The sequence below is a fragment of the Apaloderma vittatum genome, unplaced genomic scaffold (genome assembly GCF_000703405.1).
Source record: "Apaloderma vittatum isolate BGI_N311 unplaced genomic scaffold, ASM70340v1 scaffold3491, whole genome shotgun sequence".
Taxonomy (NCBI): Eukaryota; Metazoa; Chordata; class Aves; order Trogoniformes; family Trogonidae; genus Apaloderma; species Apaloderma vittatum.
Window position 1 is genome coordinate 78,970 of NW_009697270.1, and position 16,516 is coordinate 95,485.

General features: G+C 40.1%; 1 protein-coding gene across 1 annotated transcript in view; it reads left to right on the forward strand.

The window, feature by feature from the left end:
- Positions 1-6,289, forward strand: part of FHOD3 (formin homology 2 domain containing 3) — a gene marked incomplete at its 5' end in the record, with an annotated part of 75,351 nt that extends 69,062 nt beyond the window's left edge. Inside the window, one exon of the mRNA XM_009877565.1 lies at positions 5,652-6,289. Coding sequence (XP_009875867.1) covers positions 5,652-5,734 — 83 coding nt within the window. The remainder of the gene's footprint in view (positions 1-5,651) is intronic.
- Between the last annotated feature and the right edge of the window lie 10,227 nt (positions 6,290-16,516).

A 16,516-nucleotide genomic window follows, 5' to 3' on the forward strand; every position in this document is an offset into this window, starting at 1 on the left:
TTACTGTTGAGACTGTGTAAGTGATGATTTCTGGAATACATAAAGTTGGAAACAAACATTCTGAGCTACATGTTCAGTGTTACCTTGAAACCAGTATGCTCTTCATGCAGCCCAGGTTCTCCAAAGCAATATTACTTTTTATTCCCTATAAAGTAAACCACCTGGAGGTGAAACACAAGATTTCCTCAGAAAATGGCACTTTGGCCTCTTCCAGTGCTAGACTCATCACAGCCACCATAAGTTACACCAGAAGATGGTTGTGAACCACAGAATTTCTGTTAGAAGAGACTTGTGCTATCTATGAAGTGCTGACAGGACTAAAAGCAAAACTATAGGGCAATAATAATACGTTGTTTCGTGGAGCTTCCTATGTGGCTGACCTGGACAAAGACTACATTTCACACTGTACTTCTTCAAAGAAGTGCACGATAAAATCCAAAAGTTTACCTACAAATCCCTATAAGAAAATCTCTATGCACAACGTTTTAGTGTTTTTATCAAGCATTTAGGTTTACTAATATTAAAAAATGACACATGAATAATTAAACATGAATATAACTTATTAATAGTGACATAAAAATATACAAATGCAGAAAAGGATTAAAATAAGAGAATCTGAACAGGAATGTCTGGGTTGAACTCTTGAGCTGCAAATTGCCATTGCTGGACTCATTGGAGTAAAGTCCAAGAGGATATGTTAAATGTAAATATAAGAGCAAATATGCAAGCTGAATGTGGGTAAGTAACAGAAAATAAAACTAAGATACTTGAAATGAACTGACATGAGATGGTGGAGCTGGCCTGTATTCCCTTTTATAATCTGGCCTTCCAGCTGTCCTCACTGTGTAATTGACAGCCACTTGGAATTTTCTTTGCTCCAAAACAGCAACTAGCTGCTGCATTACTTCACAGCTCAGCCCAAAAGAAAGTTCTGTGACTGCTACAGCCTTTTGTAATAGGAATGATGATTACTGTGTGACTTCTCAAGCAGGAAAATGGCCCTGTCTATGCAAAGACCAATTACTCATCCATACAAGTGTAGACACACATGGCAAAAGCCATTGCAAATGAGAGAATAAATGGCACCAGCCAGATTGATCCTTACTGTTTGTTGCATCCTAAGAAAAAGGTAGGGGGAGGGCAAATTAAGAATGCTGTTTGCTCTTTGAAAGCAGCCAGTCCCTAGGTCATTACAATCTCTGACAAAGCTACACTTAGGAAATTACTCTTCTTAAAATTACTCCCAGCATACTATGAGAGCTATGTATAGATTTTTATGTGTAGATTTTGACCCAACATGCAGAGTCAAATACATCAAGTTCATCATAAGCACACTGCATTCTGCCAGGATATCAAATTAATTCTATATTAACAAAGAATATCATACTCTGTGACCCTAGAAAAACAACATTTAGATTTTTGGTTATGGGATCTCAGCAGGCCTTGCTTGTGACAAGAGTAAAAGTTATTTTGTCTCTATATTATGTTTCTTTAGCAAATATTTTAAAAATTGCTTGGAGAACCTAAAAGGTCATTTGAAAGTCTTATTTTTATTGTCACTGCCTCCAAAATACATTCCGTAACTCAGTTTAATGTGATCTGCAGCAGGCCAAGAGTTTTACAAGCCAAGATATTATGTCTAGTCCAGTTAGAGACATGACAGAGTTAGTGAAGAGAGGAGAGTGAAGATCCAGTTTGAGAAATGTAATTTTGCAATGCCTATAAAACACGGAAGGAAAATCTCTCTCTACATTCAGTTTTAATGACTGAATGTGTTCATGACCTTTCCTGAGGTAGAGGAACCTTGGCCAAGCACTTTGTGAGGAAATAGACAAATGCCTGAGGACATCTGTGTAACAGTATATCAAGACAAGGTTCACCCACCTTCCAGAGCAGTCCCTGCTCCTGTAGATAGCTCAGCTTTCTCCTGGCTTCGTCACTCGTAAGTCTCCATTGTCCACAAGCCAATGCAGAGAATAGCGGGGCAGGAACTTGTTCTTGTGTTACTACTCATACTGCACCTATCCACTGTATCTTCAGATGAAGAAAGGTACTGTAATTTGCGCATATTAAAAGGTGTCTTTATATGAAAATGGTAATTATCAGGCCACTTTCATCGCCCTAACTATAAAGTATTTCAAACTCCAAGTGGATTCATCTGTGTCAGACTTTCCTGTTGCATTGTAGGGGCAAGAATTGAATCTTTTGAGTCTGGACTGTGATTCTGTCAGCTGTTATCTCTCCACTTGCCTGATGATGGTGGACAGCTTTAATCTTTCCAGTATTCACAGTACTTTGCAGTATTTGGCCCCACACACTTAGTTTACATAAGTCAGCAGCCGTCAGTGTTTATGGGAACGAACCATTCTGTCACTGAAAGGATTCTTCGCATCTTTGCTTTTTATTAACTATTTTCTTGACAGTCTCTTTATGACCACCAAAGTCCTATGTTATTTGGAGCCCTTTTCTCCTAACTGCTGGCCTTAAAAGCTTAGGTCAATGGAATATTTTAAAATCCAAGTTAGCTTTCTCTGTATTATAAGAGAGCTGAGATAAGTTAGACCAATCAATCAAGGGATGCAACTAGATTGTTACAGCTGTATATGTCCCAGCAACTAATTGACTATTGTCATTACTACTTTCTTTTGCAATGACACAGGAACTAGAAACCTAGGCTTGGCCTCCGTTGTGCAAGTCATACCGCAAACCCAGAACAGGGCACTTGTCCTTGGCACATGCTGCCTACGGTATTTACTTTTTTCAGTCATCTGAGGGTTATACACAAGGTCCTCAGACTAAGACTTTAGTATGTTTGATAGGTACATATTTGGAGATTCAGAGAGAAATCTTGCTTATGTAAAGAAAACTCCTTAGTTTTCTTCCTTGTTTTTCCATGAAGAGAGTTTCTATCATGGTATTTTAACTCCTGATTGTGACTTCTTCATATTAACTCTTTTCTTCAAAGACACCTACATGTTACTCTAAATTCATTTGGCTTTTCCTAGTAAACTGCTAATCCCATAACTCAAGCTAATGGGGAAATTTAAAAAACTCTCTTCTGCTTGGAGGAGGTTACAGAGGCACAGGTTTCTCTTTCAGTTCTGAGATGGAATCTCAGCCATAGTGATTTGTGCAGTAGTAATTTTACTGGCCTAAAGAAGGTTATTCCAGATTTACATTATCATAAATAAGACCAGAGTTTTGTACATGACCAGTATTAGCAGAGCACCTCAGTTCTTATTAAACGTTTACAAACAGGAATAGCAATTCCTTGTTCCCTCGCTCTTCCTGTCTTACCATCTGACAAGAAAAATAGCTTTGTCTGACAGTGCTAATCGTGCTCAGTTTGCAAATGTGAGTGATTGTGGTGTGAGGGAGCTGGGGATATGTGTGAGAACAGTCATGAACATGGATGGATGGAAACTTCCGCAAAAGTGTCTAAAATGTGGACATTTGTTCCACGTTCAGTTTCCCAGCTCCCTTTTGCCTTCAGTGGGAAGATGTAATGTCGTCTAGACAGCCATCCTGTGAAAGGTCGGTCTCCTGTACACATGTTTTTTCTCTGATGATGGGCAGTTTCCTTGGTTCAACAGTATAGCTGTTGTGTAACATTCATGTCCACAGAGGAGGAATGTTCAGTTAGGGAACAATCCCACTTTGGAGTCTAGTGACAGACTTTTGGCTGGTCTCTGATAAGCGCTTCTGCAGACTGATTGTATTGGTCTATGTTAACATGACTCTACTCACTGGTGGCCAAGCTAGCAATGGCCTGTGTTTGGCTGCATGTTATAGAGGGTACAGCAAATAACATGTTCAAGGGAGAGGCAGTGCAGGCATGTAAGCGGGTGAACTCCACTGGCAAGTCTTTGCTTTTGGTGAGACAGAAGTGTTTCTGCTGCACCTTTTTTGTATTTGTTCTTTCACTCCTGATACAGTTCATTTTGATACAGAAAAAAGCATTGGGTGATGCACTGAGACCTTAAGACTAAGGAATTTTGTAGCTCATATCTAGAAATTAACATCTGTCACCGTGGACATTTGGATATCAAATTTGAGAAGTATAAAAGGGTGCCAGGGATAAGGGCTGACTCGAAAGTCCATATTGGGTATCCTTCACCAGGGAGACTGGAGCATTTTTTGAAGTGTGTTGCTCTTCTGGTAGTACTTTTTTTTTTTTCCCTTAATCTTGGCTTTATCATAGAATCATAGAATGGCCTAAGCTGGAAGGGACCTTAGAGATCATTTTAGTCCAGCCTCCCTGCTTGCATTTAACTTTGTGCTGCTTTAAGATAAGCATTGTTAAACTTGGAAGGTGTTGCTTATCAGTATTGTAGGAAAAAGTGGGTATCATAAAAGGCTGCCATGCAGAGTCCTAGTGGGGTTTAACAAGTATGCAAATACTGCAGGAGAAAGGACAGGGCCTTGAAGAAAAACTTTCAAGTAAAACTTTGATAATGGAGAAACAATTACACATGTGGCACTTCCAGCTCCTTTGATTAACCTCAGTGACTGATGAAAGCAGTTTGACTATCAAATACAGATCACATATGTCCGACCCGCATGGTATCAAATGTTCAACTGTGCCAAATTTTGCCTTTATCTTACCTTCGTTTTCTATGCCGTTCCTTTCCCTCCTCTCACACCTGCTAGATGCTTGAGTGTGACCACCCAGTTTCAGTTACATGGACTCAATATCTTAGTAAGTTAGAGGTCTTAACCTCTGTCTGCAATTGGGTTTTTTAAGAGTTTCCTCTAGACTTCATTATTCTGGGACTCTGAATATATTTTGTTCAACATAAAGTCATTGTTTATGCCTTGCATGCAGCTTAAACTTCTGAATGTACTTTCTGTACTTAAGCAACATCAAAGTGTGGAGCGAACACCCCATTTGTGTCTTGAACTAAAGCCCGTTCACCTCACAATTGTGGCACCAGAGAAATGAGGAGCACCTTAATGCTTAGTGTGTGTAGTCGCCTGGTCACTTTTTTTGAATAAAAAATGGCAGTCACAAATTTAAAAGTTTATGTCAGGGCTAGTGTTCAGAACACTTCATAGGAAATTGAGAACAAGATTTTGGCCTAGATTTATCATTTAAATTCAGCTAAAAAGCTGCAGACTACTAATGGCAAAGATAGTTTTAATGATTGGAACTGACGATAAAGTAGTCACATTTCTAATCTTTTAAATTTTTGTGTTGTTTTTTTACACCTTTGAAGGTGATACTGATAAATTCAATTGATCCCTATAAAGATCCAAAAGCTCTTTTAAAAAATCTGTATGAAACTATAAAGTAATAGAGCAGATGATAATTTCCATGGACTGAAAATCAACTGATACAATTTCAGAGGGAAAAAAATCCTAAAATACTGTGGTATTTGTACTTAAAATGCTAAATGTCAACAACAAATGTCTTTTTTCCTGTTAGAAGTTGCTGGGTACTGGCTGCTCCCATGGATTTGGCATAGGGCCAAGTACTCAGTATTTCTGAACCTGAGGCTCTGACTACGTAGCAATTTTTTATTTGACTTAGCTTGCAGATTAAAAGGGTTTCTTTCAGCTGAAAGTCTGGTGTAATTATTGCTTCTAATTGTTTGCTTTTTCTTTGTTTTGGGTGGTTTTTTACCCTGCTTTTGGAATTTATGACCATCCAGTGAGAAGGACACTAAAGAGCGGACTGACACCAGAAGAAGCCAAAGCACTGGGCCTCATCAGCACCTCTGAGATGCAGGTTTAATGTCTCAGAGGTGGCGACCAGAAGAGCCGTTCATCTGAAGCACATAGGCTGAGAACCCTTCGGTGTGGAATTGACCTGCCGGCCTCCTCTGCTGCTCCTCCCAACAGCCCATCCTCTGGTAGTTCAATTTTAATAAGCAACAAAAAACAGCGCCCCACAGCCAGAGCAGAAGAAAGGTGGTCCACAGCTCAGCACGACATCCGACAGTAACTGAGGAAGTGTTTGATTGCTTCTAGGTGAAACCATATGGCTTCTTCTCTCATGGTGTGTTGGTGTGGGTAGGAGGGGGCTCTCCCTGAGTTATCTGTCATGTGAGCTGTGTTTACGCTGGCTTTCCTTGTGCCCTGTTTTAGTCATTGTAAATGTATGGCCTTTTGTCAATGCAAGAAACAGTCCTCAAAGAGGCAAAATAACTCCTGTTACAGCAACCCCAGTTTTCCTGAAGCAGATTCATTAAGCAAAGATGCACAGTCTGTGCAACCCTGTGGTTTGTTTGGGTTTTTCTATTATTTTGCCACCAAAGAATGTAAAAATATATGTATACCTTTGTATATGTACAGAATGAATGTGTGGATGTGTGTGCATGTATCTATACACATACAGTCATGGTGTGAAATCATGCTCCTGCTAAAGCTTGCTGGACCATGATTTTCACTCTGGGGGCCTTGCTGTTCCACCTGGACAGGAGGAAAGAATGTCTTTTTGTAGGAACTCAGTGTTATTCAATGGACTTTGTCCTATGGGGTAGGAGATGGCCTGCAATACAAGTGGAAAGTTTAGGAACCCGAATTCATGTGTATTAATACACACTCATACTGTACATAGCAGCATGCACATAGAGGGGACAACACAAAATACCTCCCTCTTGTTGAGCTATGGCTGTACTGTGCATTTGTACAGTTTCAAAGAGATCTAGGCCAACAATTTTACGTACTCGATAAATGCATTCAGATGCTAAGATCAAGAAGTTTTGTTCACTTGCCTGTGCCCTTCATGCTGCTTTTCTCTGCTGCAAGATAATGTGGTGGTGATTTTATTTCATATTAATTGTTCTGAATATGACGTGGCCCTGCTAAAAGCCTGCTGTGTTTTTGCTGTTCTTTACTCTTTTTTTGTGATTACCCTTGATGCAAGTGTAGAGGGTACCACATTGAACACTCCCATTACGTTTGCCCTTATCTCACTGTTTTGTAACTGACTTTTATAACTGCCCCCAGCATGCGTGTTTGAAGAACCTTTAGTCAACTCATCTGCCTTTAAGTGGAGGACATATACAGCAGTGAAGGTGAATTGAACACGGTCACCCTAGCCAATGCTGAAGCACTCTGAAGAGAACTTTGAATGTAAAAGGGAACTTTTTAAGCCAAAGTCTGTATATGACCAACTGATCCTCAAGAATGCACAAGATTATCTCTTTCCGTTGCCTTAGCCTCTAAGATTAAGTGTGTGTCTGCACAGCAGTAAGAGCTGAGGCTTCCTTCAAGCTAGTTAACTGGGGAACCAGTTAGGTAGGGTAGCTAGATAACTGGATTCAATTTTCAAAACACAGTTGAAAAGTAGGATTAATTAACAGTCCATGCCGGGCTTCTAATGCCATAGCTATGTTGCTTCTGGCACCCAAGCTAGGTCAGGTATATCATCAAGTTATTTTACTCTGCTCTCATTAAGGGCAGGATAATCACTGAAGATTGTTCAGGATAGTTGAACCAAACACAATAAACCTTTGAAACCTCGGTCATCTATCACATTGCACTGAGCACAGCATCCAAGGGATAAGCAAACTAGGTAGATGACAACACTGCAGTGAGATCTGTGGTGGAACATCCTATCTATGCCATCTCTCTCTTGATGGTAACATTTAATTTTTTGTTTGCCATTGTCAAAGTCTGTGGGTAAAAAGTCACTAATGAGCAAAGTTTCTTGAGGATAGCATTGAATTTGATCTGGGTTTTTTTCCCGCAGCTTGTTAAAAAGTCAATTGTACAAGTAAGCAGAAGGCAATAGTTGTGTAATTACTAAAATGTGTATTTGAAAGCTAGGAAAAGGAGGAAGCTAGTTAGGTAACAGAAAGAAGTGGCATATAAATAATGTCACTGTAAAATAAGCAAGACAAAAGCATCTGGATTTTAAAGTGGACATTTATGTGCTGCTCACCATTATGGACTTTTTAAATCTCTCTTAAGGATGCTTAGAACAAAGAAATGAAGGTCATGGGGGTTTGTGAAGGTCTTGGAGGTCTGAAACAAGAGGAAGACACCCTGAATGTAGCTGCTATGTTGAACTGTTATACTGGTTAAGTGATAAAAAAAGCCAAAATATAACCAAATGTGTTTACATTGACAGAGGTCCTATATTTGATCGGAGGGGGGAAAATCAAACAAGTTTTTAAAACAGAATATTTTAATTAAAATGTGCTGAATGTGCAAAAGTGGGTGGCCGTTGGTGACCACTTGCTAACAAGAAACAAATCTGTGTTGCATTTAGACATAGTACATCGTCTGTGTCTGAAACGTTATGTAGCTGATGAATTACTAATAGTTGGGCATATATATTTTCTAAGAATTATGCAAAAATTGCGCAAAACTTCCTACGCTCCTTATCAAGAAGAAAATTAAGTGTAGGGAGTGGGATTAGAATAAATTCAGGAAAGAAAGACAGTTTCTTTCAGGTTCTCTGGATACAAGCATATTACAATGTGAAGCATATACAGCTTTGTCTGTTACTCCATTTTGCTTTGGTTTTCTCTATTTTTGCCCGAATTCCTGCTCTCTGTCTGTAAAACCACTGTCATTTTTTTCTGAAAGGTAACCTGGTTATGAGGTAGTGCGCAGTAAGATTCATTATAAAATTGGCCAGTGGCCCAATGTGCCCAATGTAGCAATTTTTCCTCCAGAGTCTGCTGGCATGTCCTGAATGTGGGAATAACATTTGTTCTCCTCCACCTAACAAGTGGTTTCATGATGAATTGGAGGAATTGGTTATATTTGCCTGCCTTCATCTGTCTGTCTAATCAGATTGTAACCTTCAGGATTGGTCTTGCTGCGTTCCCCTCCCATCGTCAAAAGACCCCACCATAAGGATGCAACAGTTGTTTTAAAATGTGTGTGAGATATAGGTTGGTTTTGTGACAAATACAAAGGTCTTGGAAAACACGATGTAGTAACATGTGTTCCCACTTCTTGCTTAGAGATGCAGGAAGGCTGTTTTTAAACACTTGCAGCCATAATAACTACCTCTCTTCCCTTTCTCATAGTGCGAGTCAGCTACAAATGTCGTGCCCAGAGTTTTGTATCTCCACCAAGCTCTCAGAGCTGCTGCTGGTCTTCGTTTCAGCACCTATCTGCTGGCAATAAATTGTCTTGTCTACTACCATAATGCCTTCCTGATTTGGATGCCGAGGTAAACTTTAGCACGTGAAATGGCCGCCAAAGGGAAGCTATCCTAATTTCCTTTCATCTCCTGTGGTGTTTAAAAGCGGGCTGCATACAAATACTTTGTATTCCCTCGCTCCCAGCTGAGGGATAACTTTCAGTAGCAGTTATGTGGCTGCAGTGAAGAAACACCCCTAAGGAATGCTGTGTGCCACAGTGAAAAGTGAAAGATCCCTCACAAAAATTAAATTCATCACTCTTCACCTTTCAGTAAGGCCAGGCACCAGGTTCATGGATTCCAGATGTTTTATAGCCCCTTGGCTGCTCCTTTTGACCCTTCTGTTTGATAGATCCCTGTCCATAATCCAAAAGCAACCAAAAAAAATGGCATTTTAATGAGGGTCTTTTTTGCTCCGATAAATACTGGAAACAGCATCAAAAGCAGTTTTCACAATACATTTCTTTTTCTCTTTTGACCTCCTTTTATTTTGAATCTCTGTAGTGATTGACTCTGTCAGCAAAATAAGGCTTCAGATTTGTAGCTAGACAAGATTTTGGCTTTAGCTTAATAGAAAGTCACCTCTGAATACCTAGATAAGAGTTCATGCCCTGATTTAAGAGAAATTTGGAGTCAGAGCTTTGATGTGACTAAACAGCAAGGGCCTCCCACAAGGTGCTCCATTCCCCCTCAAGGTACTAGATAACCTGGCAGGACAGCACCTTAAATCCCTGGTGTGCTGTGCTCAAAACGTACCCTGACAGCTGCTAAAAAAAAGCCGCAGGTGAGGACTGCAACACTGACCACAAACCTAAGGGGCACGATGCCACTGTGGGTGCAGGGAATGGTTCCTTTAGCTGGGCACGTGCTCTGCCCCGGTGTCCCCACTAGTGTAGCCACAGCAAGTGTCTATCGAAAGCGCTTTGGAACCAACGGCGGCCGTCTGGATTCAGGTGTGCCTACGCCGTGAGGTTATTGTTTTTACAACGGTTTGATTTCACTGAGATGAAACGGGGAACGGGTGGCAGCTGACCAGTTTCGCATCCTTCCTCCTCCCACTGCCGCTGGCGGGCGGGCGTCCGCGCTGCCTGCCGTCAGGTAAAGGGTATGCGGGGACCGGGTGTCAGGCAGAGGCACAAGAATAAATCCTCTCTGGTTTTCACTCCTGTACTCACTGCGCTTGTGCTGATCCTCTCGCTGTCTTCGAGGCGGGTTGTGCGCACGTGGGCAGGGAGCCCGACCCTCTGCTAGGCCCGTGTGGTGGCTCTGCGTTTCCTGCGTGGGGATGCAAAAACACTTGCCTGTGCTGTAAGGACTACAGCTCTTGGTGTTTTGTCGGCAGGGAAACTGCTAGGTACTTACAGGCACTAAGTAATAATAAACTGAAGCGTTTTTGAAAGAGAAAATGTGTGATTATAGGCAATTGTTGAAATTTATTTGCAAACACTTGAAAAACATGAAAAGTCTACTTTACTTTTTGAGTTTTTTTCTTTTTTGACTGGGGCTCAATTGGCATTTCAGATGTGATTCCAGGAGGTTTTTGGCAGGCAGTTTAGTATTTACATAGCGAGTAATGCAAGGAGTTCCAGAGATGTTGTATAGTTTTATGCTTAGGCAAAAAAAAAAAATAAATATTTTTAAGTAGTCCATTTCACACTGAGTGGCAGATAGAGATATATTTTGTTTAATCACTATCTAATACAGAGGCTTCTGTGAAAGAAAAGGTTTATTTGTAGCATTGGGTGCATTTCTCCTTTTTAAAGTCTGTCTGCGTATAGTGTCCTTTTTTTTGTGAGCTGGGAATTGTAAAAAAATGTAAAGTAGAAAAGGACGTGTTTCTTAGACGAAGGAGAAATACTGTAAAATTGTGTAAATGTCACTACTCATGTTTTCTCTGTTCTGTGTAGCATAGTGTAAAATAGGCTTTCCAGCATTGTGTTATTCTGTGAATTGTAATTTAAAACACAAGCCATGCATGGTCAGAGATATTATCTACAACTCCTTTTGGCTGAGCTTTTGTTTTTGTTTCTTATTTTCTCATTTTAGATGAATTTGTTTTATGTTAAATTTAATTTTCCATGAGACTACATTTTGGTTTCTCCGTTTTATTTCATAAAGAACTTGAATTACTCCTTAAGATTTTATTACACACAAAGCTCACCTACCGTTTGAATTGATCCTTCAGAAGCTTTTTTTCACATTTTGTGTAAACCAGTATTTTCTTTTAACACACCCTTCATCTTCCTCTTTTCCCCCCACTGTCCCCACTTTGCTGTCTGGAAAGATGCAATCATACTTTTATTTTTTTTCCTGTGCCATGCAGGGTCAAAATGGAAGACTGACCACAAACCTGTGTCCAAAATTTCTTAATATAAGTAGTTGAAAAGCTCACCTCTACAGCATTATGTAAACACATCTTGCAATAAAGCTTTATAAAGCACTGACTGGGCTGGTTCTGGTTTTGTTGGTGAAGCCAATCACAAGAGCTTTGGTGGGCAATGGGTGGGGAGGGGTTCAGCTGCCATTAAGTCATCTGGGTGGTCTCATCATAAAAAGCTGATCTTTTACCCCTAGTTTTACAGTTTGAGCCTAGTTCCTAATCTTGAGTGAGGAAAATGGAACGTGGTTCTCAAGGATTTCATTAGTCCAGCTCTACAAATCCTCAGTAAACATACAGGGTTACTGCTTGCTGCCGTTGGCTCGGAGTTGGTTCCTGCCTTGAAAATACTCTGTGCACAGATCACGTTGCATAAAGGCGTGAGATTTACAGAAGCAAATATAAATAAAATGAAAGACTACCTGTGTGCAGGCGAGAATTTCAGATTACCTCAAGCTATGAAACGCCACGTCTGGCAGGGCTTCATAAGTGTAAAGGTGGTGAGGAAACAAGACATGCCTTTAACTTGGCTGAAAAATATTTCATGCATCACCATGGTATGTAATTTTCTGGTGGCCACCTATGAGTGCGCCTGGACGGGCAGTTTTCTCCACTTGCTGGTGTCTGATTCTTTCTTTTCTTGCAATTTTCCAGCAACTGAGAGGGACCGAGTTGACAAACAGGACATCCCTGGCCCTACGGAGGGTGAGCCGCAGTGCAGGAACTTGCATCTGCTCTGCTCGCAGGTTCAGGGACTGAGACGAGGAGGGGGGTCAAAATGCTTGGGTTTCCATTGCTAGTCCTGCAACAAACCACTCACAAGTAATTGCTCTATAGAGTTGCACACGTGATAAAGTCAAAATACATTATTCAAAGACAGCTACGCATGTTTATAGGCATCCTGACAGATAAGGTAGGTTAAGTGAGAGTTGGAGAGAAAAAATTTTCACCTATGGTTTCTGAGATTGTAGGAGCTGATTTAAAATGCTAGGTATGTAAGTGTCCATAGGGAAAATCACCACCTTCCTTCTTTTTAATTACTTTTTTTAAGTTATTTCAAATAAAAAGATGCTTTTTGGGATATGGCTGCATCTCTGAAAGAGCTGCTTAGCATTCCAGATGCACTGGTGTAAAGTCTAGAGGATGAAAGGCTACTAGCCAGAAATGTGGTAATGCTTTCTAAAATAAATATATAAACCAAGTTTATTGGCCAGACACTTTTCTATCACAGCATATCCATTAGCAGTTCTAAATTCCAGATGTGCAATGACAATGCGTACATATATTTTTCAGACCTGGTGCCCAGTCAGAACTCATGTGTTGTCACAGAGAAGCCTCTGGCCTGTAGTCAGGGAACAAGTAAGTATGCAGATTATCCGTCGCACAGCTGCATACCCTGGTTTATAGACCCTTCAGAACACTTTGAGAACACACAATTAAAGAAAAAAATACATTTTTTTCCTATTATAACTTCTCCAAGTTTTCTGATGGGAATGCAGTTTGGAAAAAGGAGAAGACTGTTCTTGAAGCTTTACCCCTTGCGAGTTTCTTTGCAGGAAATGAAGAATGACGGCTGTGCTCCATTAGTCAAATATGTGATGAGACAGACCTCTGCTGGGAAATCCCAAAAGGAACACAGTCTACGTGAGGTGTCATGCCAACGAAGGCCTCTCTTCCCAACTTTTCCTGAATGATTTTTAAGCAAGACTCATCCATCTGCAGAGGTATCCTGCTCAATAATACTGCTTCTCAGTTCCTGGGAGTCAGACGGGGCTGTTCTCCTCCTCAGTGCCCACCCCTCTCCCACCACTCCACCAAGCTTGCTTCCTCGCTTGAGCCAGGTCAAGAGCCTTTCATTTATTATTTATCTGGATCTATCTGGAAAAGACCACGGAGCATGGCAATGTACAGCATACGTGTTCCAGCAGTGTGGAGGGTGAGACCCTTTTGTTGTTCTTAATGGGACACCCAGGATCCCTGGGCACATTCTGCACCGTTATTTCTGTAATGGTGAATGTAAGTGTTTCAAGCATACATTAAAAACTTAGAAATAAGTTTATAGCCCTCTCTTGGTGAGTGTTCAGATCTCTCTGCCTAGACAACAGACAAAATAACTAGTCTGAACTTTTATATGTATTTTCCTTTGTTTGATCCATGCTTAAGGTAATGCAAGAAGAGCAGCAGTTTACAAGCAACAAAGAAGAAGAAAATAGCAGTGAAATCCAACGGCACTTGAAACTGGGCAAACTTGAAGGCAAAGGTGCGGTCAAAGCCACATCATTCCCTCCAGTCAGCATTGTACTGGATCTGTCTCAAGACAACATTATCTGTGTCTGTCCTGGAAAAGCCTCGTGTTTGCTTAACAGCAGTGGTTTGAAATCTTCTCCCTGCAAAGCCGAGCCAGGCTCAGGTGAGAGACTGACAGGTGACAAAGGCTCTGGAGTGTATCCATCACCACAAAGGCATGTTCAGTGACCACATGTTGGGTGTCAACATTTGTACGAAAAACCTTGGAGTAACCTGTGAAAACACATTTCTTGCAGTTATCCAAAAGCTACAGCAGGGTGAAAAATCTCCTTTTTAATAAAGCAATGAAATATTCAGACTCTTGAATGAGAGCTCAATCCTTGTCCAAACTTCCTATAAGTATGCACTGGGAGGCTTAAATAATCTTGGCAAGATACAGCAAAGGAAAATTATTGTTAAAAAGAGGCCCTAGATATCATTTCAACAAACTTTTTCCCCACGTAAACTTACGGAAAATTATTGACCTCATAGCAAAGTCAAGAAAAAAAGAAACTTCTTCTTGCAAAATGCCAATACCTATTTGAATGTGAACTAGACTGCCTTCACATAGGTTTATCTGGAACCCCTCCCAAATATGCCACTTTAATTATAGGTAACAATAGCTGTGCAAGTTAATAAATAAAAATCTAAATAATCACAGTGTCAACAGTGCTGATCTGTATAAATCTAACTGTGAGTATGATGATAAATAAACTATATTGAATGTCAGGCAATAGTGACCAAAGCCAAATGAAAATTTGATGCTATTGGCTCTCTGAGCAGTGAAAGGAGCCTCATGGACTTCAGCGAGGTTGAATCAAGCCCCCAAAGTTAACTATTAGAACGTTAAACTTGATGGCAAATGAAATTGTTTCTCTGACAAAATGGTCCTAAATCATTTTAAACTCCACAGTTTCACTGGGGAATTCTCTTTCAAGAAAGGATAGCACACTGTAGTCTGAAAACCAAGAGTGAATCCTTGTTTCCAGAGAAATTATCTCAAATGTGTTCAGATTACAAGTATGTGGGATGAAACACAGCTAGCATCCAAAATTATATAGTCTGGAAATTGTATATCTTTTTAGAAGTCAAAACGCTGCAGCGTCTGAAAACAAAACAATCTGAAGTAGTCAATTGCAATATTTATTTTTTTTTTATGATGCAACATGACAACCACTAAATTTCCTCATAGGAAAATAAAATTTTAGGACAAATCATTGTTACAAAATTCTTTACCATGTCTTTACGGACAGACACTGGTAAATGGGTTACTAGAAACCAGTAACTATAAGTTTAAGGCAGATATAAGAAATTTCTTGACATGCAGTTTTGCTTAATGTACTAGTTCCTTCTACAAACCGGCATCCTCCATGCCATGTTAACTTACACCATTTTAAGGTGGTGTTTTTTCTTTCCTATGGTGGGAATGAGTTAGCTGGCATATAGAATAGATGTGTTAATTATTCAATAATATCCTATAAAGCTTTCTAAAGGTAATCAGGGTATTCATAAAGTTGTGATTCCTTGATACTGGTTAATCTGAGAGTGGACTTTACATGAAGGCATGTAAAAGCTAAATATTTCTATTTTCAAATACCTCTTAACAACATTATAAAAATTGTTTGTCATGAGTGCATATGTGTACTTATTTATGCTTATGGCACATCGCAAGTAGGCTTTTGAATATGCAAGTGGATTTGGTAATGTAGTAACTTGTTATTTTGCCTTTTGAATTTAGTTTTGCAAGGTGGAAAGGCAATGAAGTGGTTATATGAGTGGTTTAACTTGTGCAAAGTATTTGTTGGTAAGAGCAATTGACAGTGTCAGAAAGTAGCAAGGTTTATTGGCCCTTCAGAGCATGAGCTCTTCAGCCAACAGTGAGGCAGAAGACCTAGTACACTGGGATACAGATCTCCTGAAGAATGATTAGCAGTTTATTACCCGCTTCTTACACATTATTAGTGTTCATTTATGCAGTCACAACTTCTTGCATGTTTAGACATCATAAGGTCCCAGTAAAGGGGAGCACCGAGGCACATGTGAATACTCAAATTCCATCAAAGAGGGCTCCTCGCTGCAGAAAGGACACCGAGGGAGGAGGAATGAACTAATTCAAGTAAAAAAAAGAAAGCAACATCAACACCTGAATCAGCAGTACAGGGTAAGAATAAGTGAGGAAAAGCTTTAATGACAAAGACAAGATTCTTTATATTAATATGCAGTATATTGATATACCCAGCAAAGAAAGCCAAAGAGATGATTTTAGCAGCAACACTTGTAGCGCTGGACTAAGTGAAGCTCAGATGTAAGTTTGAAACCTGAGAAGAGGATGTTTAGCTGAATGGGCAATCTAGGAAGGCTGACCTTTAGAGAAGTTGTGCATTAATTAAACTACATAAAAACAAAAACGAGGTGCATTGTGACCTACGTGACTATAAGGAGAGAAGGGTGGTGTGTAGAAAGAAAGAGGAAAAAAAAAGGGACATCATACATTTCCTGAGTATTAGGTGCATTTGCCTTAAGCAGGCTGTCTAAAATCCGGTGTAAAGAGTTCGATAATTTCCCAGATTTCTTTTTTGCAGTGAGCACCAAGAATATAAATGCAATGGAAATGAGGCAAGAGTCACAGAAAGGAGCCATTGTGACCCTTTCTGCCTTCAGACAATCACTAATTACTTCAGTGTGTGACAGCAAGGACATCCCCCCTTGTTGGGCTGCAGTGAAGTCCTGACTGGGGTACACGGGGTAAA